The sequence below is a fragment of the Vitis vinifera genome, chromosome 9 (genome assembly GCF_030704535.1).
Source record: "Vitis vinifera cultivar Pinot Noir 40024 chromosome 9, ASM3070453v1".
NCBI lineage: Eukaryota > Viridiplantae > Streptophyta > Magnoliopsida > Vitales > Vitaceae > Vitis > Vitis vinifera.
The window spans coordinates 20,085,157-20,112,331 of NC_081813.1; the positions used below are offsets into that span (position 1 = coordinate 20,085,157).

At 33.7% G+C, this 27,175-nt stretch overlaps 2 protein-coding genes across 3 annotated transcripts in view; both read right to left on the minus strand.

Moving 5' to 3' along the window:
* Window positions 1–3,672: 3,672 nt before the first annotated feature.
* Window positions 3,673–8,839, minus strand: LOC100263834 (uncharacterized). The gene is made up of 5 exons (XM_002271895.5): window positions 8,419–8,839; window positions 6,680–6,897; window positions 5,528–5,656; window positions 4,144–4,275; window positions 3,673–4,042 (listed from the first exon to the last, which is right to left on the minus strand). Exons 1-5 carry the CDS (start codon window positions 8,729–8,731, stop codon window positions 3,929–3,931), a joined length of 906 nt encoding a protein of 301 aa, XP_002271931.1. The 5' UTR covers window positions 8,732–8,839; the 3' UTR covers window positions 3,673–3,928.
* A 10,727-nt stretch (window positions 8,840–19,566) lies between these two features.
* LOC100251847 (vacuolar protein sorting-associated protein 53 A) overlaps window positions 19,567–27,175 on the minus strand; it is a 47,263-nt gene continuing 39,654 nt past the window's right edge. For both annotated transcript variants that reach the window (XM_002271534.4, XM_010656834.3), the window contains 4 exons: window positions 24,100–24,162; window positions 20,664–20,732; window positions 20,481–20,576; window positions 19,567–19,982 (listed from right to left, as the gene is read on the minus strand). In XM_002271534.4, coding sequence (XP_002271570.1) covers window positions 19,674–19,982; window positions 20,481–20,576; window positions 20,664–20,732; window positions 24,100–24,162 — 537 coding nt within the window. In that variant the 3' untranslated portion in view covers window positions 19,567–19,673. The remainder of the gene's footprint in view (window positions 19,983–20,480; window positions 20,577–20,663; window positions 20,733–24,099; window positions 24,163–27,175) is intronic.

Below are 27,175 nucleotides of genomic sequence, written 5' to 3' on the forward strand. Positions count from 1 at the left end.
CCGGTGACTCGGATATGACTTTAGTAAAAGATGGTATAACTATCAATTTACCTTGTGAGCAAGCAGCACATGAGTATTCATTGGGCGAAAAAATCTTCTGGTTCTTTAGTGGACGCCCATGTGAGTGCTCGATTATTCGACACATCATTGAAGACCTTGGGTGACCTAGCATTTCATGCCAAAGGACAAAAACTTTTGGGTCTTTGAACTTCTGGTTCACGACAACATATGATTCAATAGGCTTTATAGTTGTATAATACAACCCAGAGGAGAAAGCCGGGAGTTTTTCCATTATAAGCTTCTGGTTAGATATAATGGAAGTAATGTAAATATATTCTACATTATCTTCATTCATAATTTCAATATGATATCCATTTCTGGGGATATCTTTAAAACTAAGCAAATTTCTTCTAGATTTGCTAGAATATAAATCGTCATTTATATGGAATCTAGTTCCATTTGGCAACGTTATGTTTGCTCTTCTAGAGCCTTCAACTAAGTTTGTAGTACAAGATATGATACTTGCATTAGCTTTTATTAATGTCAATTCGATGAAATATCTTTTATCTCGAAGAATTGTGTGTAACCGCACAGTCTACAAGACATACATTATCCTCATTCATCTTGAGACCAAATAACACATGGATTTTAGATATAACTAAAAAAAACAAGGCATAATGTAAATAACAAAAGAAAATCAGATGTAAATATAAAACATAATAATATATTATTTCATATATAAAGTAACATCAATCAATGTTAATTTTCTCATCATTTATCAAATGGTCTATTTTTTCATTGGGACCTCCAAAGAAATCAATGTCATAGTAGGTTAAGTCCAATCCATCACCATCGGTAAAGTTCATATCTATCTCTTTTCTTTTTGTTTTTATTGATGCTTGGTAAAGGTCGACCAAATGTTTCGGCGTACGATAAGTGTGCGACCAATGTCCCTTCATACCACATCCATAACAATTATTTTCATGGTTCTTAGGAGGTTTATCTTGTAAACACTTCCCATTTTCTTGTTTTGTCTCAGTATTGTTCCACTTCTGGTGGTGCAATGAGGCTTTCCTTTTCTAAGAATTATTACTATAAGAACCATGGTATCGAGGATTTCTTCCATGACCACAACCACGTCCTCGTCATCGTCCACGAGTTTGGGAGGATATTGCATTCACTTAAGGGAATTATTCAAATCTAGTTGGACAAGATTGGTGATTTCTCATCAAAAACTCATTTTAAAAAAAAAAAAAAAAAAACCTTTACGGAGATGATGACAAAGAAAATTAGCGTTTTTGTGCAATCCTACAAGGATGCTTGATTTCCTTCTTTGATCATAGCTCCAAAATCCATTGCATCAAGATGTATTTCAACATCAAGGATCCAAGATAGACAAAACAATATTATTATAATCAATTATAATAAATTGATAGCATTGGTATGACTTTGATTACAAACAAAATCAAATAATTTGTTTATAACTTTTAACAATATATAACAAAACAAATCAACAATAATATAAATATGTAAAATTTTATTCTATATAAATAACTTTAAGTTTAAGATACAGGAATTACCTTCAGAGCAATTCGTGTTGATAACATGTTCCATTTGTTTCATAAGTAGGTGGGACTTCATAAATAAGTGGTTAGTTTCAAATTTGCTCCATTTAATTATTACCAATTATTATTATTATTATTATTATTATTATTATTATTATTATTCTAATTTTTTATTATTATTAATCCCAATGTCCCTCCCCGTGTGCTTTTAACCATTCAATCGACTCCACCAACTCCACTCATTATTCTTATTATTAATATTATTTAATTTATTCCACTCTGAACCTTACAAACTACCACCCTCCTGTCTCATGCTCACCCAATTGATTTTCTTTTTTTTTTTCTTCACTCAACCATCTCACACCCGCACGTCTTCGTTTTTTTTTTTTTTTTTTTTTAATTGTGGCCCAAGACAAGGCCTAAAAATCCAAAATCCACTCATTATTATTATTATTATTCATTTGTTGTAAAACAAGGATAAATGCAACGCAAATAAAGTAGTAGAGATAAAATATATCTTACTTTAACAATATATATAATGGGAAGAAGGAATCAGAGAAGAGAGTTGAGAAAATTGAGAGAATGAAAGACGGAAAGAATGAGAGAAAGTAAGAAATTTATTTCTTGCTTAGGGGATCCATATTACAGGGAATGAGAAACCCTTTTATAAGCTTTCAAAATGGCTTCCATTAATATTCTCTTTAATGAATATTAATGGAACTCATAAATAACATTAATGGAAATATGAGTATTAATGGAAATCATAAATAATACTTAATTAACATTTATTATAATTAATGTGGTGACATTCACTACTTCAGTTATAACACCATTTTTTTTTTTTTTTTTGTCATTCTAAAGCCTCAACAAACAAACGATTTATTCATTTATTTTCTAAATATAAAATTTATTTTTCTTCAACTGAATTTTCATTTCAAATTTAATTTTTTATTTTTTCTATTCAATCAAAATTTTCTCATCTTCATCAATAAATCAATCTATACTCACAAAATTCCAAACTTTTTGATCTAAAAGTTAAATAAATAAACCCTAATTTAGATTGAGATTTTTCAAAGAATATCTAATGTGTTCAAAAGTAATTAACAAATTTAAAATATTAATCTAGGGGTCAAAATCTTACCTTAAAAATCAATCTTCAACTCTAAACTTCCAAATCTTCAATTTTATGTTTCTCTATACTCTCGAATCTTTTTAATATTTGTATAAAAGGGTTTTCTAAATAAAGAAGGTAGGGAAAAATTTATTTATACTTAAAGACTTTTAAAAGTGAAAAGACTTTTCTATCTTTATTAAATTAATTTAATTAATTTTTTTTAAATTACGGTTTTACTCTTAAATTGGGTTTAGGGCATTACATGTTGAGTAAAGATCTATTGATTTTTACTTGTTAAAAACATCTATAAAACATATTAGTATATATTTTTATTTTTATTTAAAAACTAATAGTTTTAAAAGATAATTTAATATATTTTCAAATATTCTAAAATGTCAAAATTTATTACTACCGTAAAAATGTTATTATGATTAATTATATAAATAATATGAAATTGGAAATTGGATGATTATGAAAGTTTCTAATTATGCTTGGTTGCCAAAAAAAAAATATTAAAAATTTTATAAGTTAATATCTATTTTTATGTAATAAGTTCTTGGATTTGTAATTGAAAAACTTATTTCATTATTGAAATTAATTTATTAATGTTGGATTTTTAATTTGGTGAAGATCTCAAATTCTAATTTTTTATTTTTAAAAACTAATTGGAATTATTGATTCTAGTAAATCTTTAAATTAATGTAAATTATATTTTGGAGTTAACCTATTAAAATTATTTTTATTTTTGAATAAAGAGTCTAAAGAAATTTATATATTTTATTTTATTTTATTTAGAATTTGATTAATTGTGAAATAAAAATGGTAATAGCATAAGTTAACCCAATAATCTAGGTGATGGAACCCACTTCAAGGGCAAAGTTTGCTCCAATACTTGGTGTCCTTGTGAATCAAACTCCTAATGAGAGTGGGATTGATTTCCATTCTAATAAAAAAGTTTTATTCCTATTCCCAATCTAAAACATAATCCAAACATGGCCTCAAATTTTATGATAGATGACATTATTAGATAAATACCAAGAACCAAAATCCAGATAGATTACAAGCCTTCAATGTAACTAAAATAAATCACTTCCACATTCTCTAGTCTCAACTGTTCTAAATCCATGGCATTTGCAAGATGTCAACATGTCAGTTAAGAATACCTGCCATTTGAATGTGGCTGCAATCTGCATCTGTTTGGCATTGGGTTTTGAATGGGAAGGGAAATATTGGATGAACTTTGATTTCTCTAGACAATTTTCAGTTCTTTGAGCCATTCTGTATGTAGTGGGCATGGATCTGGTTTTCCTTCTGCAATTGCCTTTTGGGAGAGTGAATAGAACCAACCATTTCTCCATTTGAACTGTGAGCATTTGAACAAGAAACAAACCAGAACTCAGTTACATGAACATATACATATCTGCTATGGGAATTTGCTATCTTTAGCTGATGACAGCTTTTTACCTCCTTAGCTGCTGTTGGAAAGTGACTTACAGCCCGTGAGTATGCACATAATCTGTCCTCCATGCCTTCGTCAAACACTATCCCCTTTTCCACTGCAGCAGCAGATGCAAGTTCTCCAATGAGGCTAGACACCTGGAAAATGTAATTCGATCAAGTTCTGTGGCCACTTCCTCCCTGTGACATGCAGATAAGTGTGTGGTCTACTGGTCTACGATTATAGAAGCCACCTTTTCAGGGATATGATTCTACAATTAATTATTAGGATTAAGACTTCTTCATGGTGTCAAGGTGTCAAGGTGCAAGGCCACCTATGTCTAGATTCATATCGTTTACAACAGTATTCTTCATTTGACACATTGATTTATACAATAATACTACACCTCAAAAGCAGTATATGAGAACTAGTTATTGCATTATGGCTATATTTACATTATAATCCTTCATTCATGAATGGAGATAGACACCAAGACTCTTAATCAAACTCTAAAGAATCTATGTTTTCCAAATGAAAGCACAGAAATGATCACAAACTGATGAGACAACGAGTTTCTAATGCATGAACAAATCCAAGTGAAAACTCCACAACATGGAATAACTCTCTGCAATTCAGTAATGCGTCAAACTGAGCTCTCATTTGTTGGGCAAGGGATGGAGATAATAGGTTATCTGCCTAACCTAAAACCAGTTTAGGCCTGACTTAAGCATTCCTGAATATGTTATTTGATACATAATTTAGATAGACTAGATTCGCTTACCCAAATTTATCAACCCAGATATAATCTTAACTCCAGAGAAAGAATAGTTCATATTCAGATTTTGAACCTTCAAACCCTGATTCATACTGGTCCTACAGGTTAGTGTACAGGGGAAAAAAAGGTTGGCTACTCTAACCAATATGTATGATGATTTTATCCCTAACCATTATGGACATTTGAGTCATGCATCCTGTTTCATAGAGAAGTAATCATTGGTGCTATTTCTTTTAAATAATGAGGTTTAGAGGAAATATCATTCCATGAAAAATATCAATATACTAGTAAAATAGCTTACAGGCCACAAACTGAGTAAAAGGCAATGGTCAATTGGCCAAGGGATTGGTAATTAGAGCCAAGTAATTGATGCATGTTTGCAGAAATCATATCAAAAGCAAGTTCATTTTTTTTTTCTTCTATTATTCTTTCCAGCCAATTGACCTGATAAGGATATGCAATAAAAACCCAGTCATCCGTGCATCATAGCGATCCATTTTAAGGATCAAGACAAAGAATGTTGTACTCTTTCTATGAATTTGACACTAACACTGGATCACTGTGGTCCATGATCACCAAATATTCTTCCCTTATCTGATGTTTCAGATAAAAATCATCAATAAAGATGGCCTTACCTCAGAGCGAAATTCCTTCTCCACGACACCTACAGTTGCTCCAGGATGACGAGCACCAACAAGCATGAAAGCTGAGATCCATATTAGCTTCTCTAACATCTGCTTCTGAAAGGCTTCCTTGTCAAGGACCTGGTTTTAGATTACCAAAGGAAGTACAAATTCAATAACCTCTCACAAAATATTCTCAAGAAAATCATAATCCAAAAAACATTGATTAGTGTCATGATAAGGATAAAAAACAATGGTATCAAAGTTGTTGAATACCCAATTTTCTTAAAAGCTTAAGCTTGTAGGCTCTGAGTCCACAATATATATCATGCACTCTAATACCCTCCCTCATGTGTAGCCTCCATTTTTGGGCTTACACGTGTTCTTAATAAATTGGATAAATAAAAATGTGGTAGTAAGGTTTGAATACTTGACCTCCCACCAACCAAGGCTCCAATACCATGTTGAATAACCAATTTTCCTAAAACTTAAGCTAGTAGGATTTGGGCCCAAAATGTATATCATGCACTCTAACAAAAGTAAATGACTTGAGAGGAAGAGAAAGATGATCTACTTGCCATAGAATCTCACATGAAGCTATCTCAGAGTACTAGTAAGAGATGGGTATGACAAGAGGTAAGGTGGGCATGTTTTACACATGACAGCACCCCTTACTAGAACTTTAACATTTTCTATTAACACTATCAACTTGTTCTCAAGTTTTGTCAAAGTGTAGTCCACTTGAGGCATACCTCTAGTGGTTAGGGATTGGAGTGGGACCTAAAGGTTCCAAGTTGTGTCCCAACGGGGACATAGAAAAAGAAGAAAAAATAATTTAGTTCGCTTTTCATAGACCGTCTAGTAGGAGTGTTGTTCGGTAATTTTTCTGGATTTGCTGCCTTTGGTACTATCTATAGATTTTCAGTTTACTTGAGCCGTGCCTATTTTGATAAGGGCTTTTAATAATTAATAATTTTTTTTAACAAAATTTTCCTTGCCTATTAAAAGAATTATATGTTTTAGGAAGTAAAGTTGTCTCAAGATTACAGCTCAGAATGCCCCAAGACATCTACTAGGGTTCACACAGAATTGGAGTTCTAAACTTTGCTGATGAGCAGTCTTAACAAAAAATAGTAGTACAAGTCAGAAAAATAAATTCTTCACCTTGCAAGAAAGGCCTCCAGCATGTAATCTTCCAGCTACAGCAGACGCCCATTTCCCATATGCTGCTGTCAATCCCTCAGGATTAGTATCTGTTTTCCCATCAATAGGAGGTTCTCCAAGCTTTGATACAGCAAAATATGCCAAAACTTGGTCTGCATCACTCAGACCTTTACTTTGAAGCCATGGCTCCAGCATCCCATTCTGGAAAAAAACCAAATCTGCTAGATTGAAAAGATCATATACAAAATCATGGACTAGAAGCGAAAAATATATTTCATTATAAACTAGTGAATTTTCATATCAAATCGCTACCAGTCATCATGCGATTCATAACAGTGAGCAATATTGAAAAGTGGTGATGATTAGATTTCATGTTTTTGTGATACCAGTGAATTTTCATATCAAATTGCTATCAGTCATCATGCGATTCATAACAGTGAGCAATATCGAAAAGTGGTGACGATTAGATTTCATGTTTTTGTGATACCAGTGAATTTTCATATCAAATCACTATCAGTCATCATGCGATTCATAGCAGTGAGCAATATCGAAAAGTGGTGATGATTAGATTTCATGTTTTTGTGATACCACAAATTCCATTAGAACATGTGAAAATTCTGATCAAATCACACCAAATTATATCAAGAAATACCCCAATAAAAATGGAATTGCAAACTGCTAAGTAGTTAAATTCTAGATAGAATTACTTTCATCCATCACATAATTCAGTGAAGTTACTTAAAACAACAAGGAAACTCCACTATGCAAGTGAAATTACAAAGAAAATGACAATCAATATGACATAATCAACAAAATGATAGAAAATAATTTGATATACCAAAACAAACAAGCGAATTTCAAATGGGGTTCAACCTCAAACATCACATGGTTCAGTGGAAAATTAGTCATAAATATCATGCAACTCAACAAAGAGAACCACTGTCTAACCAAAACGCTGCCTTCTGTTTCCAAAATCAGATCAAAAGAAAATGACAATGAAAACATGTTTACTACCAAATTTTAAAAACTGATCTCAGAAATGGATAAAACTTTAAAATATTATTATCGATCTTCCAGAAAAAGAAAAAAGCCAGGTTGGTAGCAAGTAAGAACCACTTTTCATTTGCAAAAAACCTATAAAAAAAACAAGTGTATTCAGAATGAAATAACATGCTTAGTTAAAGCATTTTCAGAAACATTTTTTGAAATCATTCCCCTCAAAATGGGTCACTTCTAGGTCATAGTTAACCAAAAAGCTTATACTGTTAGATAACGGGACATAATATATAAACCTAATAATCAACTCTCAAATGCATCATCCTCTTACTTGGTTTGTGATTTCAATAAATGAAGAATAATCAAGTTCTCAAAAATTATAAATACCATACTAAACTATCAATTGACCCAAAAACCTTTGCTAATCAGTAATAGCCAATAATGTATATCAAGCCAACTTGAAAGCATTGAAGTATTAATTTTCATATCAACATACAACATGAAAGCCAAGAAGGCCATGATTATTTATCAACTAACCTAAAAGGTTAATGCTAATAACAATGTACACCAAGCTAATTCAAAAAAATTAAATATTTTTTTATTTAATACAAGTGTCCCAAAAAAGAATTATCAATTCACCCAAAGAGTTAACAGTTTCTGGTAATGGCGAACAATGTATATGAAGTTAATCTGGAAATGTTAAACAATTGAGGTTAAAGTAGGAGTGGTCAGGTGGTGGGTACCGCTCCAGCGAGACTTGGGAGTGGACTCAAGAACAGCATCCAGATCATCGTTCCTGGTGCAGACCAAGATGGGTCCGGCGAAATCGAGCGGCACAGAATCCCCTCTCTTCACGAGGAGATCGTCTCCGGAGCCCATGCCCTGCAGGGCTCTGCCGACTCTTCCGCCGCCAACGATCACCGCGGGCGCCACCTGGGTGGCCATTGCAGATGAAGCCCTAACCCTAAACCTAAACCTAAACTTAATTGGGGGAGTGGGTTTTGAAGGAGAGAGGAGAAGAGAAGAGGTAGTGGCTGAAACTGATGCAGTGGCCATGGTTGTGTTGAGGAGCCATTGGTGTGTTCTCTGCTTGTTCCTATTATCTGGATTTTGTTGTTTGTATTAGCCACTCATTTCTGCCTCTGTTTTATCTGTCTAGGGTTTGGCCCTTTTAGGTGGCCCAATCTGCTGGCCTAAGTAAGGGATGGGTTGGGTTGGGCTCAACTTTTCAGTCACAGGCAAGGTTGGGTTGGGTTCAACTTTTCAGCCTCAAGCAAGGTCAGGTTGGATTCAACTTTTAGGTGGTATTTGTTTTTTTGGCTTTTTGATAAAAGCAATTTGTTTTTAGAATTTAAGTTGTTTGTTTTTCTATTTTTTCATGACTTATTATAAACTTTTTACTAAATAGAAAAGACCAAAATATGTAACTTTTTCTAAATAAAAAAATAACATATTGATTTTTTTTACTTTTTAATACTTAATAGAAATAAAATACTACAAAAATAAACAACCTAATATTTAACACTATTAAGCATTAAGGTTCTATTTAGAATTAAGTAAAAAATAAATACCACCTTAGTCTCGGGCAAGGTCAAGTGGGTTGGGTTGGATTCAACTTTTCAGTCTCGAGGAAGGTTGGGTTGGATTCAACTTTTTTTTTTTTTTTTTTTGGTTTGAGTGGCTCCTATCATCTCTACGTGGGAAGGGACCACATCCAACAATCTCTTCTTGACCCATGAGGAAAAAGGCTTTCTTGTCCATGTAGCCTCTTTATAAACAACAAGTTTTTCTTTAAGCAAAGCTCTGGTCATCATATCTAGGGATGACAATGGAACAAATTTCTTTAAGTATTGATAGAACTGTGTGAAATAAGACTGATTAAATTAATGAAAACACTCAAAACATGGGGTAAATTAGGTGATTATATTTTTTTACAAACTATTTAAACTAAATAATAATTGAAGCAAATAAATAAATAGAACATGGAAGAGAGATGCAAACTCTTTTTATAGTGGTTCGATAATTTTGCCTACATCCCCTCTCCTCAATCTCATTTCTAGATGAAGGTTCCATTTGTCAAGGCTTCAAACCAAACCTTCAATCTTGTGCATTTGAATTCATGACTCTAATGGGCGCTACACTTCTCTTCAAGTTTAATACCAACTTGAGTTCCAACCACTCAACCTTTAACTAAGAAATAAGGTATTACAACTCCCAATCCTAGCACAAGCTTGGCTTAATACAAAGAAAAGTTAGAATGAATACAAAGGGGTGCACTAAATGGATTTGCAAGTGAAGAAATGAATGCACTTGAGTTGGGAGCTTCAAATGAGAGAAAATGGTAAGTTAGTAAGTTAATGCAAAAGTTCTCTCCTCAATAAATGCACACGAGCTCTTAATTTATAGAAAAACAATTTCAAACACCTTAAACTGCAAAGGTTAGCCTCGATTGATCGAGCTATAGTTCAACCAATTGGTTAGCCGTTAGAGCATTTAATGCATTGCAAGTGACTCTTTGTCCTTTTTCAGGCTTGACGACTTAATCAATTTGATTGGTTCAAGGTTCCCTTAATCGGTTAAGCCTAAAATTGCCCAAAATTCTTCCTTTTTTAGTCATTCTCTTCTCAATAAATGCATAGGAGCTCTTAATTTATAGAAAAACAACCTTAAACACTTTAAACTACAAAAGTTAGCCTCCACCAATTGAGCTCTAATTTAACTATTGGTTAGTTGTTGGAACATTTAATGTACTGCAAGTGACCATTTGTCCTTTTTAAGGCTCGATTAGTCCTCCATTGGGAAAAGTAAAGCCTCTATTGGCAACACCAAGGTTCTAGAAGAGAGAAGATTTTGAGCATGCTTAATTAGTCCTTGATTGGGAAGACCTAACCAATTTGATCAACTTAGGGTTCCCTTAGCTAGTTAAGCCTAAAACTACACAATTTTTTTTTTTTAGTCCTAACCTTGCAAATAATTGGCCAATTCATTTAGAAATCTTTATAAGGAAATTTTGAAAGAATTTAGCCTAAGATTTCGATACATAAAACGTATTCATTCAATTTTAAACGTTTAAGGTCACTTTTATGAAAAACTAAGAATGAGTGAATGCATTAAAAGTATATGAAAATCAGTTTAATCCTAATTGCACCCAAGGGATTCATCTTACAAAAGTTCCTAGACCTTATGACTCTTCAAGGATCCATCTCTTTATGAGATTTGAATCTTCTTAAGGCAATCTTGAACTTTCTTTTGATTTTCTCAATGAAACCTAAAACTTTACTTGAATTTTAATGTTAGTGAGTTTAACTAGTGTTTTGTTATCATCAAAACTCAATTAGAAGAACCTTTGGGGTAATAAACAAGTTTGAAAATTTTTTTTTTTTAAGAACTCAAATTAAGTTTGAGATGAGTTAGGGTATTACATTTTTTAGAAAAATTAGGCTAATCCAATCTAAGGTAATCACCCTAGAGGGGGGGTGAATAGAGTAATGGTCTCTTTTTGCAAATTTAAATTATATGAATGCAAGAGACAATTATATGCAAATATATAATAAAATAATATAAAGACAATTGCATATAAAGTAAAATAGTAGGGAAGAAAGAATGCAAACACAAGATTTTTATAGTGGTTCAAAGCAACCCGGGTTACGTTCACTATTTTCTAGCTTTAATCCCAAGCTTGAGCTTTCACTATTTCGAGGCTTCCAATCCAATCCACCCTCTTAGACTTTTGGCTCCAAGCACTCTTTACAATCTTCAAAAAATATCTCACTCTTGAACAACCTCCCAAGTGATACCCCACACTTGAGAACTCGTAAGTGATATTACACACTTAGACTTTTCTTCTCAAAGATTTACAAATGAAGATAGGAAATATTCTCACCAAATCCTAGTACAAAACTTTAAAATGTACAAGAAAAACTAGGATTGAAAGGTGCACTAATGATATGCAAGTTTTAGAACAATGGTGCACTCAAAAACACTCTCCCAAGGCTCAAGTATATTCAAGAAAGGTTTAGGAATGTTAAGCTCTTGAAACAATGAAGATTGAAGCTTTTTTATAGAGAGAAATGACCAAACTAGCCGTTGGGGGTTCAACCAGTGAAGTTGGGGGTCAACCAGTTGACTAGCCATTAACATTTAATGTTTGACAAGTGACCATCAGAATATACATACGGGAAACAAACATGCTTTCGGTGCTAAAATGACTTAAAGCTTGTCGGTGGAGAATCATGAGAAAGCTTGAATGGAGTGTGCTTAATGTCATCGTATAACTGAAAATACTTATTTCGATTTCCTTACTAGAGGAAGAATACCCTCACAATCATCACCATTATCCTAGAGGTAGTTTGTAGTAGAATCATCTGATTTAGCATAAGAGTCATCTTGGGAAAAACTTGAATTGCTCTTGTCAAGAATTTTCTGAAATTCCTAAGGTGTTTTTGCTACAGCAAGCATAGCTTGGAGCTACTATTTCTTAAGAAGAAACTGGGACATATCATCAGAAGCTAAAGCTTGTGTAAGATGCTTAAGAAGATATTGTTCTACTGCTTGTAGTGAGACATCATTTTTTAAAGTGTCCCACCATTTAGTCTTGAAAGTCCTTCCAAGAGTTGGAAAGACTGCTGATTCATCTGCAATAATGATATAGTCTCACTGGACTATCCAAGCAAGGCCAAATTCGTTGAAAAAGAATAGTAAATGGGGAAAAATTGAAAGTTCTTTGGGGGTAACAAAAGACCTTTTGAATAGCTCAAAGCCATCCAAGATGGGCTTTGGGAGAATCTTAATAGTCGAACCAAAATAAGTCCACCAATTGTGGAACCAAATGGAAAATAAGGGAGTTGATGCTTAGATGAGAAATAGAACATCCATGAATGATGGAAGTCCTTGTTTTATATAAGAAAAACATTGAACCATGCTCTCTGGTAGTCCTAATAGTTGAAAAATCTTAGTTTTGAAGGCTTAGAGATTTTTTTTGAAAAATTTGGATTCCCACCCCACTGCTTAACTATAAGAATTTTAAAAATATGGAAAGTAGAAAATGTCAAATCCAAGTTGTTGTACTTATCAACATTATGCTTGATTTTAACAGAACCAGTTTCCACAAGGATATTGTTAGAAAAATTAAGCTAATCCAACCTATGGTAATCACCCTAAAGGAAGGTGAATAGGGTGATGGTCTCTTTTTGAAAAATTAAACTATGTGAATGCAAGAGATAATTATATGAAAATATATAATAAAAACAATATAAAAAGAATTGCATATAAAGTAAAAGAGTAGGGAAAAGATAATGCAAACACAAGATTTTATAGTGGTTTAGCACAACCCAACCTACATTTACTCTCCTTTAGCTTCAATCCCAAGCTTGAGGTTCCACTAATTCAAGGCTTCCAAACCAAGCCTTCAAGCAATACAATTGGATTATGATTCCAATCCCCCCTCTTAGAATTTTGGCTCCAATCACCCTTTACACTTCTCAAGAGATACCCCACTCTTGAACAACCTCTTAAGTGATACCCCACAATTGAAAATCCCTAAGTGATACCTCACACTTAGATTCTTCCTCTTAAAGATATACAAATAATTTCATAAAATCCTAGTACAAAACTTTAAGCTCAAATGATACAAGAAAACTAGGATTGAATGGTGCATTAAAGACATGCAAGTTTTAGAATAATGGTGCACTCAAAAACACTTTTCCAAGGCTCAAATATATTCAAGAAAGGTTTGGGAAGGTTAAGATCTTAAACAATGAAGATTTGGAGCCTTTTTTATAGAGGAAAAAAGTCAAACTGGTCGTTAGGGGTTCGACTGGTCGAGCTAGGGGTTGACCGGTTGACTAGCCGTTAACATTTAATGCTTGGTAAGTGACCGTTGGACTTTGACCGGTTGAGGTGGGGGTCGACTGGTTCCTCATCAAATTGAACAACCATTCTAAAAGAGAGAGAAGGTTTTTTGCACCCCTTGACCGGTTGAGTTGGGGGTCGATCGGTTCCTCATTTGGTTCAACCAGTTGAGCCGTTTTTGGCTCAATAACCAACTTTTTCAACTTAAAACTTTTTAAACAAGTTTAGAAAACATTTGACACAATGTTTTAGTTGAAAACATGAAATCATCCAATTTTAAAAAATTTAAAACAAAATAACTCTTAGATGATTTTGGTGCATAGGTAAAGAATGTAATGCATGAAAATCCTAGTGCACCAACAACCTTACAAAGAGATCTTATGAAGCTTGGGTCTTGAAAAACACTTCTCTTTGAGGTGGTCTTCTTCTTCATGATTTCTCCTTGATTTGATTTGCCTTTGTGATTGCCACTTTGAAAATCGTCTTGCCTAAACACACTTGAAATATAATCATTAGTTCTAAACTTTGTTTTACTATCATCAAAACTAAGATTAACCAAACCTCGGTTTCACAGATATGTTCATAAAATTCTCTTGTTTTCAAAAGATCACTAAAGGGATAATGAAAGTTTTCATGAAAAGCTTTTGTAGCTCTCTCTAGGATTTTCAAAGAAAAATTCTCTTTCAATAACCAAAATAGGTTGATTAAGATCATTTTGCCAATATCGCGATTTTGAAGAAAGAAGTGCGGGGTTGGCAACCACCATAATTTGCTTGTTTGAAAAAGTCGAGTTTGATGCTAATTACTTTTGAGATGGAGTAGCTTTAGTCACTTGCTTAAAGGTTTGAGACCCTGAAATGGTTGGAAATAGAGTAGCCTTGACTGGTTTAGAAGGATCCGAAGGATCATAGTACAAAACAACATCTTATTAGGCATATGGTCAGAAGAATGAAGCCTTGCTTCTTCTTCTAGTTCAACTTGTTGACTCCAAAGCATTTTATGGGGAGAAGGATCTTAACTTGTTTTAGAAGATTAGGATTCTGGTGGTTTAGGAGATTGGGCAGCCTTTTTAGGGGTCATAATCTCGTGAATCCTGCAAAATTCACGAGTTAAGAAATCAGGGATTGAGTTATTTTATCTTTTAATATACTCAATTTGAAAATCAGAATTACTTAAAATGGTTTGTCATCTAGCAAAAATATGCTTAGAAGCTATATTCTAAACATCTTTTTGTAAAACTGATTTTGTAGATTTACAATCAACTCTTAATAAAAACTCTTGGTTCAAAAAATCATCTTGAAATTTTGAAATGCATAAAACAATGCTTAAATCTCTTTTTTGATGGTGTTGTAGTTGAGTTGGGCATTATTCCTAGTTCCTGAAGTATACCTAACCAATATCTCATGGTTACCATCTCTTTGCTTAAGAATCCCACCATAACCTATGTCTGAAACATTAGTTTCAACAATCTTAAATGCTTCAGGATTAGCTAAGGCAAGACATGGTTAGGTCTTAACTATAGACTTAATGGTCTTGACAATCTTAGTGTATTCCTCATTCTAAGGAACTGGATTCTTCTTAAGTCTTTGTCTTAAAGGGGCACAAAGTTGGCTTAGATCCTTAATAAAATCTGACACATAATTAAGGCTTCCTAAGAAACGTTGTAATTGTTTCTTATCCTTAATTTCATCAGGAAACTTATTAGCAAACTAGATTGACCTCTAAATTAGGGTAATGGTTCCTTGGTAAATACGATGACCTAGAAATATAATTTTAATATAAAACAAGTTAATCGTAGTGGTTGACAAGCTTAAACCATTACTCTTAATAGTTTAAACAAACTTATTAAGATGCTTTCAATGTTCCTTTACAGAAATAGAGTAAACCAAAACATCATCAATGTAGACAATAATGAAATCAGAAAACTGGTTAAAGATTGCATTTATTATGTTCTAGAATTCTGGAAGGGCATTCTTAAGACCAAAAGGCATTACGTTCCATTCATAATGTCCAAAAGGTACCACAAAGGCAGTTTTATACCTATCTTTTTTTGCAATCTGGATTTGCCAAAATCCTGATTTCATATCAAACTTAGAAAAAATTTAGACTTAACTAACCTTTGCAGGAGGTCTTTCTTATTTGGAAGAGGATACCTAATCCATCTTAATACATCATTAGGAGGCTTGTAGTTGATAACTAGACTAGGTGTTCCTCTTTCTAATTCATCTTGTTTCTGAACATAGAAGGTTGAACAACTTTAAGGGGACTTCTTTATCAACTTTTTGTCAAGAAGATCTTGGATTTCCTTTTCACAATAGCTTAATAATTCTTTATTCATCTGGATAATTCTGGCTTTAGTAGGTATATTTTTCTCACTAAAGTCTGGCTCATAAGGTAATTCTACCTCATGTTGTTTCCTGTGCCAAAACACATGAGGAATGTTAGAGTAAACTTCTCCAACAATCATATTCTTAAATTTTTCTATCGCATCTTGAGTTTTCTTAACTTTTAATTGCTCTTCAATTCTTACAAGATTAATTTCTTGTTTTAAAATATTACCTTGGTTTTCCTTAGCTTGAATCACCTGATTCTTTAAAGTGTTTATATTCCTTTCATTAGGTGGGTTAGTGAATTCAAATAAAACTTCCTTATCAAGGAGCATTGTTCTTAGACCTTGATCGTCTACCTTAATAGGATAGATAGAATTCAAAAAGGGGACTCCAAGCAGAGTCTTTTCCTTTAGGTCTCTAACTAGGATGAAGGTTTGATTAATGCAAATGCCCTGGTTACAATGTGAGCATTTGACAACTTATACTTAATGGTAAGTCTTTTACCATTGGCTCCTAAAAGAGTTTGTCTAGTTTTCTCATAAAACTGGGTAGGTACAAGACCTTCTTGTAGGCAATTCAAAGTTGCTCCTAAATCAATCAAAGCAATAATATTAAGGACAAATTTATCCTTGATTACTATAGTTAGGGAGACTTCCCACCTTTGGAAAATAACCCTACTAACAATATTCAATTATGCATCTGCCACTTCATCATTAGCTTGTGAAGATTTTGGAACCTCTTTAAGGTTTTCATGGTTATCAACAAGGTTTCCTTGATTAATAATAATCCTATTAATTTGTTATTAGAGGTTTGTAAAACCTAAGCTTGTGAATTATCTTAAATCTTTAATTTCCTTCTTATACTGTCTTACCTTTTCTTGAAGATCCTTAATGGTTAAGTCTTTGGGAGACTTCTGATTAAATCTTGTTAAGATTTCATTTAGATTATAAGGGCTTGTTGTCTTCTTAACTTCTGGTTTACCAACAGATTTCTTAAAGACTTAAAAAAGTTCTTGCTTAACTTTTTCATCTTTTACTTTTCTTAAAACATCTAAAACTAGTTCTTGATCCTGACTTATGACATTTATAATCTTAGGTTGACAATCACAATTACCCTAAATACAATTATCTTGATCACTAGAAGTTTGGCTTGAAATCTGATCACCACTATCTAGTTGATTAATAACGTCTTCATTATTTGAATCAGTCATTGATTCAGATTATGAGGAGTTTAACATTACTTCGTACAACATGTCTTTTAAGTCTTCTGAGATATTCAAGTTATTAATTTTCTTTCTAACCTTACAATTTTTCTTATAGTGGCCTACCTTACCACACTTAAAACAAATTAGCTTAGATTGTGAAGGGGCTTCTAACTTTTTCTGGGCTTCCTTGTTCATCTTTCTTTGGGTGTGTCTTAATCTCTTAGTTTTATTCATTCTGTACTTGTCATGAGTACCTCTCTTGTTGTGATAAAACTTTTCCTTACTAGGCTTTCTTCCCATTTGTTTTTTCTTGCATTGTTTAGAGGGAGGCTTAGTTTCTTTTTGGCTAAATCCAAATTGGCTATAGAATGAACCAAACTCATTCTTGTAGATCTTTTGCTCATTTTTCATCTGTTGCTTAAGTCATTGCACAGGTTAATTCCTCCTATTGTGACAATGCTTATAATTTCTCCATAAGTTAGCTTATCATAAGGGATTTGACCATTAAACTATTCCCTTATCTTAATCTTATTTCTCTCAAAGAAAAGTCTAGGTAGTCCTGAAATGAATTTTTCTTTCCAAAATGACTGATTATAGTATGATCTTAGCATGACTTTGGTTAAGAAAACATTTCTATACCATCTAAAGTCATGAAGCTTAGGACACTTAAGGTTGGTTAAGAGATCTGCAATCTTATCCTTAATCTTTGCAGGATCTCCAATGAAGTGCTTTGATATTGAAAATATTAGAGTAGCCACTGCATCCTCTATATCTTGTCCTTAACCACTTCATTTTCCTCATTAATCCTATAGGTTTTTAGGATACCATTTCTATCATCAAATGTGAGATAGTTATCCCACCATTTTTTTAGCTAACCTGTAAACCTAGCAACGAGTGTTTGAGCTACAACATGATCTGATAGTTTATTGTTTAACTTATAGGTTATACTAACCATGGTCATTTCTTGAAGCTTAGTGAGTATGTTATACTCAGTCAAACCATCTATGTTCTATTCATAGATAGTACCACTAGTGTAGGAAGCTTGATTATACTAATTTCTTTCCTCAAACTACATATTAGGAAATGTTGGCCTAGGGTAGAAATTCCTAATCTTAGGGACTTCTTGGTTATGGATAATCCTTAAAACTCTTTTATTTGAGGGTTCGTCAAAGATTTTGATTAGGTCATCAACCTCTGCTTTAGAACTAATATCCTCCTTAATAACATTGATTCTCATGTGAGAAGGTTGAGGTGGCTCAAGGACAATTAAGCTATCTTTAACTTTTTGGCTAATCCTTTCTATCAATGCTTGATCAATATGAGGATTTTCCTGGAATTTTTTAGAGAATTCAAACGGCTTAAATAAAGGCTTATTATCTTTCTTAACAAACGATGTCTTAATGTGGTCTTGGGTTTCAATGATCTCCTCAACCCTATTGAGTTGATCACTTATAGTCTTAAGAAACATGTTAGTGTAGTTGTTTTGTTCCATGATTCTTCTAACATCTATAACACTAGCAGTTCCTTTATCCTCAGGCTTAGTCTTAAAAGGTGAAGTTATTATAGTTCCATTAATATTCTTTTCTATCTTAGCTTCTAAAGGGTGAATGGATTCCATGACAACGTCGTCACTAGTTTTCCATACCTTAGTCTTTGTGGATGTGTTATTGACACATTTACCTAGGTAATCTGGGTATTCTTCTTATTTGAAGAGTTCAAACCAGATCCAATACTTAATATTTTTCTTTTCTTGTCTTAAGTATGTGTAGAATTCTTCTTGATAGATGGTTCTAAAGACCTTAGGGACCTTACTAAAGAACCAATCTCTCCATTCCTTATTGGCTTCAAAATAGAAGTCCTTAAGAGATCCTTGTCAATCTCAAAATCCTCATCATCTAAGCTTACAGTGTTAATCATCTATGAATAAGTGGGAGACATATAAGGAGATTCATCCTGATGTGATCCTTGGGTAGACTCCTTTTTCCTCCATATAAAAGGGTCTAGCAAGGTTGGTTTGACTTGTAACACTTGTTAACTTAATGTTCTTAGGATTTGCTGAAGAGGATACTTCTTCTATCCTAGTGGTTCTTACTGGGATAGATAAACTTGAAGCTCTAAAGGGTTCATAATATGAAATTCTAGGGTTGCTAGAATGTCTAAAAGAGTTGGAGAAAACCAAATCTCCACCCCCATCTGGGTATAGAACAATCTATTCATCTTATCAGATCTTTGCTTTAAGGCTGCAACGACATTGGCAAAATGCCAAGTTGCTAGAAACTCAACCTCATTCCACATGATCCTTTAGGGGATTATGAAGTTTGACTTGTTTAGTACATCTGAGTGGAAGAGAATAGTTTCACCCTTAGGACCGGCACACAGTGCTCCAAATCCCACACTTGTGATCATACTCTTCTAGGCAAATCTTGTGATGATAGAAACAGGACTATTTCCTTCCTTAATTGAAGGCAATACATTCATAAAGTTTGATTTAACTATGAAGACAATAATTAGCAAAATTTGTTTCCTTTCTTAATTGAAAAAGCAGAAAATACAGGATTGATAGTTACAAAGAATAACCAAAAAGGTTGATATATATAACAATTATGTCAGATTCTCATGCATTGAAGAGCTTCCTAAAAGGACCATCCTTCCGGTCTTTTGCAGCTTCTGTCAGTGCAAGGAACCTCTTGAATCCAGTGGTGGCTGCACCTCGTCCAAGTGCAGCAGCTCTGGTTAGCACATCCTCTCGAGAAGCAATAACTCCAACTGAAGCGGGATTTGCAACTGTGAGAGCAGCAGGAGCAACAGGCGCAGTGGGGGTAGCCTGGACTACTGGTGTAGCAGTAATGGAAGGTTGTGTAATCCCTGATCCACGCTTATTGAAGTCGTCCAGTATACTTTGCTGGTCGGCTTTTTTAAGGCCCTGCACAAGTCGTATTCATGTTAAAAAATCAAAAGAGAACCACCCAAAGTTAAGAGCAGATTCCCAGATCTCAACACAGGAGGTGCTCCCATCCATAAGGCTGAAAAGGTACGTATTCTCCCAATTAAAATTCATCAGGAAGGAGCTTAAATTGCTAATACTGAACCCGGTTACCCCAGTAGCATAGTTTCTTTCTTATTAGGTTCACTAGGGTCATTATTGGGTTGCTACCCAGACCATTAGGTGTGTATGAGCTTCGTGTTTTATAGACGACTCTAGTCATGGAGGACAAATTGTGCACCAAATTTGATCTACTATCTAGATCTAGTCCAAATACTGAGAACTCTTGGACAAGGCTGGTTAACTCAAATAGTATTTTAGTAGCTTCATGGATACATTCAGATGGGTACCCCCTTTTGGGCAAAGGAGAAGTATTTGATAGGTCAGAACACCAAAAAACATGAGAGGGAAAAAGACTGAGAACTATGAGACTCCAACCTTAAGCTCCAGAATCCGCTGAAACTCCAAGGGTGTTCCCTCTGGCAACAACGCACGATATGTATTGGCCACTGAATCAACTGGAGACAATATAACCTGTATAAAGAAAACAAGTAAAATTCTTGAAACACAGAGAAAACTGAAATAAGCAGAAAGGAAAATTACACTGGTCTGATCAATCACCTTCAAGAGTGCTTCAGCTTTGCTCATCTCACGGCTTACAAATTTTGAGTAGCTAGCAGCTCCTGACGTCTGTTTTAGGTATTAAAAGAAAGGAAACCAGTTCATTGCACGTAATTGAAGAAAGAAAGAGTGAGAATAATGTGAGAAAGCAGGTCCCACTGAGTATGATTAACATACAAAAAGGAAATCATATCAAATAATCATGCAACTTTTGTTTTTCTAGATTGATTGCATATGGCACTCATGAGAGTGATATAAACGTTGAACAATATTGGTCAACATCTCAAATATTAGAAAAGCAAAGGAAGATTTCACTCCCACCCATTATACAAGACAGATGGCAAGATCATCCATAAAACAGCACTACAACTAAGAATTAGGGATGGGTTCTCTGCCAATTTAGGAATTTTTTAGGAGTATAATTGAGAACCTCTGCTGTTATCTTCAGTGGGGCTGTGGTGCTCCTCTCAAAGTTGGTTGGTTTTTTTTTTTCCTTGTGTCTCAGAAGCAGTACAGGAAAAAAAAATTCACAACCCATCAATTGATGCAAACGGGATGCCATTGGTCAAATTGATGCTGCCTGTGCAAGCAAGAGGAAGAAACAGCAAACCATAGTCTCCTTCATTATGGATTCATCTGTTGCTTGGGCTTGTTGGTATTTGCTGTCTTTGGAGTGTCCTTTGCTAAGGACTCTATTTTTGTCAGTACAGTAGTTTTATCAGCGACGGAAGGAGAAGCATATGGGTTGTTTTTTTTTTTTGATAAGAAACAACAATGCATTATATTGAAATAGGAATTAAAGTACAATAGAAAGATGAGGAATCCTCCCACAAACGAAAGGTGTGGAGCTCTATGTGTTAGTTTTGAAGGATGTCTTTCTCAAAGCTCTATTTGTCTAGTAAAAGAACGCTCCAGTGCATTCTATGCTGCCTGTGTACTAAGTTGCACCCTCTTTTTTGCTAGGCATTCATTTTAATACATTCCCTTGCCTAGCCCACACATTTAGCCATATGAGACCCAAACAAAGCAATAGTGGACTCAAAACCATATAAGGGACTAGATGATGGAATAAAAGACTTCTTAATTTGTGTAGGCCACAAGATTAGCTTTAGGCTTCGAAAGAGTATCTTTATTTTTTTCCCCTTTATTGAGGATATCTATTGTCATCTGCCTAAATGTTATCATGTCACTACTTCTAGGTTACGTTGGTACTAGGAAAATATTAAGGAAATAAAAAAATGTTAAGGGAAATGATTTTCTCATGTTTGGTTGTACTATGGAAGATATCAAAGAAAATCAAATATAATTAAAATTGGTTTGAAAATTATGCATTTTCAAATTATTTAATCTTTATATTAGAGAATTAAAATAAGTGAAATAAATTTGAAATAGTGTATAAAAATAATTGATTGACGTTAAATCTATTTTTTATTTTCCTTCACCTCTTCTTCTACTTTTTCTTTCCCTTGCATTTTCCCTCAAACTTTCCGAAAACCAAACATAGCGTTAAGGATTTTATCCCAACACCTTCAACTTTTAACTTATGTCACACCTTTTAGTTTCATTTCACAAGACAAAACCATCTCATTCTTGCTCTTAAATGGTGCTATGCCTAACTTCTCAAGAATGTATTTGCTTTTTGTACTTTGGTTCTTGCCTAGCCACTACAGTTCAAAAAGCCAGTGGCAGTATTGATTTCAAATACATGGTATAATAAAAATGGCTTGTTTTTTAGCCAAACATAAATGGATGAGACAAAAAACTCCTAAAACAATCCAATACGATTTATGAAAAATATTCTAAAAAAAAAAGGAAGAATGCGCATTTAGATTATACAAGTAAAGCCAATAACATATATAATTTTTTTTTTTTTTAAAAAAAAAAAACTTTAGTATAACCTATAACAAAATAACAAGAGGCTGTCAAGATACTTTACAATGAAAATTAGAAATTCAATGAAAAAAGAATTAGAAATGCATACTTTGGATGTTTGTATGCCTGATTGATATCTATCAAAAAATAAAATAAAATGCCTGATTTAAGGCATGCCATCTTAAACCATGTACAAACAAATATACATTAATCTAAAAATCAGAAAATTCAAAAACGAAAAAGAAAATAGTTTTTTTTAATGGAAAATGCAGATCTAAGGATTGAATTTTATCTCCTTGATTAGAATGTCATATGTTGTAGTGCAATGTGAAACCATCTCCATGTAAAATATTTTGAATTTATTTTCATGATAAAAAAAAAATTTATATATATCTTTCATGATAAAAAAAAATAAAAAAAATAAAAAAAAAAACCTAACGTACGCAAGATAATGCTTCCATGGTTCAGCTACAAAGAAGTGTACATCAACAAAGGAATGTAGCAGAGAATATATAACTTAAAAATAAAAAAGGACCCAAGATGATGCTTCCATGGTTCATCTACAACAAGAAGTGTAGGGTGGTGTTTGTTTTCAGCTAAAAGTAACTCACTGACATCAACCAACATAATTAAACTAAACTTATTGATAACAAATTCACTTTAGTTATATTGGTTAATATCAACAAGGTACTTTTAGTTGAATAGAAAAAGCCAAATATTTTGGCTTTTTCTATTCAGTCAAGAAACAAACACCACCTAGGTCTACAAAGGAATGTAGCAGAGAATATATCAGAGGCCTTTGAATACTTTTATAAAAAATGGAAAAATACTGGTCCCTATGATTATTTAGATTGCCAGGCCAAACCCATAGTGACACCACAACATAACTTGAACTTTATATCACAAATTGAAAGTCTAACTTCTGTGGTCCCTATATTCAGAAGAAATTGACCTTTAAAGCATCCCCTATGTGAATGCATAAAAATATAGTATACAGAAATCAGGTGATGAGGCAGGGAAAAACAGAGAGTAAAAGCTCATGCAGCAACAGAACTTCCCAAATTAGAAACTTGGTTTATGCTTTTCCATCTCATGTGTGCAAATGGGCCTTCTCTTGCAATTTAGGACCAAAAATTTTCAATCTATATTTACATTTTTATAGTAGTTAATATAGAAACTCTAGCCATGAAGTGCCTGGCTTGTTTTCAAGGTTTTTGACTTTGTCTTGATCATAAACTAAAGACTTAGAAAGTTAAAGAGTTTTTATTGACTTTCGTTAATTAAATTTTGTGAAAGGGAAGGATTGAAATTTGGCAAAATAATCATAAAACTTTCAAAACACTTCCACATAACATTCTTTGCAGTTTCTACCATATGCTCCACAAACAACCCATGGAACCAAATATGATCCCAGATATAAGAATGAAGCACGACTAACACTTGTCCTGCCCAAGTCCCAAACAGTAATTCAATTTGTGTAGTGATAATATGCTGATAACCAATCAGGAAAAGAAATTATATACCATAGCTTCTATAGATAATTTATCTTGGTGCACTAACTCACCTGTCGCCCAAGAGAAGGAATCTCAAGAAGAATTGTCTTTACTGCTTGAGTATCCAACAACATCTGCAGTAGCATCATCCAATTAAATTATGTCTAAATTACATAAATAAATCAGCATAATTCACTTCCCAAATTCATTTTTTCTACTATAGATAATCAATGATGGAAAGTACTTTGCACCAGTAACTAATTTTCAATGTGAAATACATGCTCAAAGTATTTGTAGTACTTCAAAGTTTCAAATTGAAAATAAATTAAGTTTAATCAACTTCTAGAGAAAATAAAAAAATAAAAATAAAAAATAAAAAATGAGACCCATGCTTTTGCTTTCTGCACAAGGCATTGGGTGAACCTCAGGCCAAATTGTGGAGGGTGCCAAAATCTCATTCTGATCCTGCCCAATACTAATATTTGGTAGCACTATCAAGAACAGGAATCTCATTGACCCAAAATAGGACCATAAGTGATGGGTCTCCCATTAATCACAGACAGTGTGGTTTTCTCATTCACATGCTGGTGAAATAAAAAATAACAAAGAGATGAGGACCATGAAAATGTTTTTCAACTACTAAAGGTGTTTCAGTCAACAATGATGTATCAAGAAAACACTCTAACATGCTTCATAAATTTACATCCAAATATCCAAATGAAAATCACCCACTTCGATCCTTGATTCCTATTTCCTAATTCCCTCAATTCCCACACCCAAATGACCTCATCATGTTCCCAACAAATTCCATGTGCATCCACATCACAATGGGAACCACCCACGTAGATCCTTCAATATTCATTCCTATATTTTCTCAGTTCCTGCCACCCAAACGGAGCCTAATGGCAAAGTCATGTAATTCCTGCGGGCATCCAACTAAATGAGGCCTAATGGCAAAGGAATTCCTGAGTGCATTACACTTTGACCCAAGAACTTGACCCTGAAGGACGTGCTACTAGACATCCCTCCAGCCTCAATTGAAGGCATGCCTGCAGTTGTAAACCTCACATTCTTTTCAATAGTGTGGTAATATATGTATAGTTGAATTTGTGATCATGATAAAAACAGTCCTTAGCGTAAATAATTTTAATTGGGTCTTGCTTATCTAACATTCCTAGTTACGGGTCTTCATGGTATAAGATCCATCAATAGCGATGTCAAAGATTGAAAAAATGTAAAGGGACTTTCTTTGTTCAAGGAAAGGAGAGGGAAAGTGCAATCATCTCATAAATTGGGATCTACTGTACAACCCCAAAGTGGAAGGGGGTTTGTGATTAGAAAAGATTTCATTGAGAAATAGAAAGCTTTTAGGGAAGTTGCTTTAGAAGTCTTCAAAGGATAGTGACGCTCTTTGGCATAAGGTAATATTGAGTATCTATGGGTCTCTTCCCAATGGTAGAATGTCAACATTCTATTCAGATGGTCACACCAGTCTCCTTGGAAGGCCATTTGCACATGTTTTTCAAGATTCTTCTTGATACACTCTCGTTTTGTGGTGAGTGACAATTATTCATTTCTAGGAAGACATGTGGTAGGGGGGTCAACCTCTTTTCTCTCATTTCCAAATCTTTTCAAAGTTGAGATTGCTAGAAGTTCTTTTATTTCATCTATCCTTGGTATGTCTTTCCTTTTTTTTTTCTTGGAACCTTATGTTTCATTGTAATCTCACTGTTGGAAATAGAGGACCTTAAGGGGCTTACGTCCTCTCTCTCTTGTGTGCACCTGTCACCATTTGTCCTTGGGATGAGAGCTTGGTCATTATCTTCTTCAAGCCTATCTTCAGTAAAATCTTTCATTTTAGCCTTTGTCCAACCTATTGGATCTTGCTCCTTTCCCTGAACAAAATTCATATAAGAAATCTAAAGCTTTATCTAAGATCAAGGTGTTTGTGTGGCTAGTGGCCAATAGAAGGTTAATACTAATGACTTGCTATAGATGAGAAGACCAGACAAAGATCTTAGTCTTGATCATCGCCCTACATGTATGGGAATGAGGAATAAATTAACCATCTTTCTTACACTAGCCTTTGACTTTGGGGTTATGGCATCTTAGTCTTGATCATTGCACTATGTGTATGGGGAGTGAGGAATCGATTAACCATCTTCTTACACTAGCATTTGACTTTGGGGTTATGGCACAACCTTTTCAAATTAGCTAAGCTTAATTGGGTTCCTCATAGGAGCATATGTGACATGATTTCTATATCCTTTAGTGGTTTGGAGAGCACAACTAAAGGCAAAATTTTGTGAAAAATTCATTGTCTCACTTAGTGTTATCAAAGGCGATTGCCAGGTTGCCTAGGCCATCAGGCCAGGCAAGGTAGATAAAAGTCGCCTTTTGAAGACCTAGGCAAGGCAATTTCAAAGAGGCAACGCCTAGGCAATCGCCTTGGGATAAGGCACAAGGCATAGAGGCCGCCTTTGACCATGAATTAAGATTAAACATACTTAGATTATAATTTCATTCAATCAAACATTGGATTAAACAAAGTATAAGATAAAATATTATATTATCAATCATAAAGGTAATAAGATGGAGGCTTATAAATCTAGTCTTGATGGAAGTAATGACAATTTTAACTTCAATAATGACCATGATGATGATGCCTAAAGCTTCTCTAGAATGTTCAATCTCTTATTTTGTTTTTTATTTTATTGTTTAGATGTTTGAAAAATTAGAATATATATTTAGATTGGATGAATATCTTTAAACAATAAGATGTTTTTTATAATATGGGGTATAATATTTAACACTTTCAATAATTATTACTATTTTGTTAATTTTATAAGACATCGTGAGTGATGAAAAATTAATAGTGTTGATTGTTGAAGACAACACTTATATTGGTTGAATATCGAATAGGTAAATAGATGTATATTTTTTATCGCCTTACTATAGTTAGGTTGTCGCCTTGTTTTTCGCCTGTCGCCTTAGGCTAAAAGGAGTCTTATTGCCTTGATATCGCCTTTTGCTTTTGACAACACTGGTCTCACTCTGATTTGGATAGCATGAAAGGCAAAAAATGCAAGGACTTTTGAGGATGGGTGGAGAAATACAAAATCTATATGAGAACTAATTTATTTTTAT

Excerpts from the sequence above, each read along its gene's own strand:
- LOC100263834 (XM_002271895.5), bottom strand. The coding sequence starts at position 8,731 with ATGGCCACTGCATCAGTTTCAGCCACTACCTCTTCTCTTCTCCTCTCT. Across the intron at positions 6,898-8,418 it reads TCCCAAGTCTCGCTGGAGCG|ATTTGGTTTTTTTCCAGAAT; the intron begins GTACCCACCACC and ends TCAATCTAGCAG. Across the intron at positions 4,043-4,143 it reads TTCCAACAGCAGCTAAGGAG|TTCAAATGGAGAAATGGTTG; the intron begins GTAAAAAGCTGT and ends AAATGCTCACAG.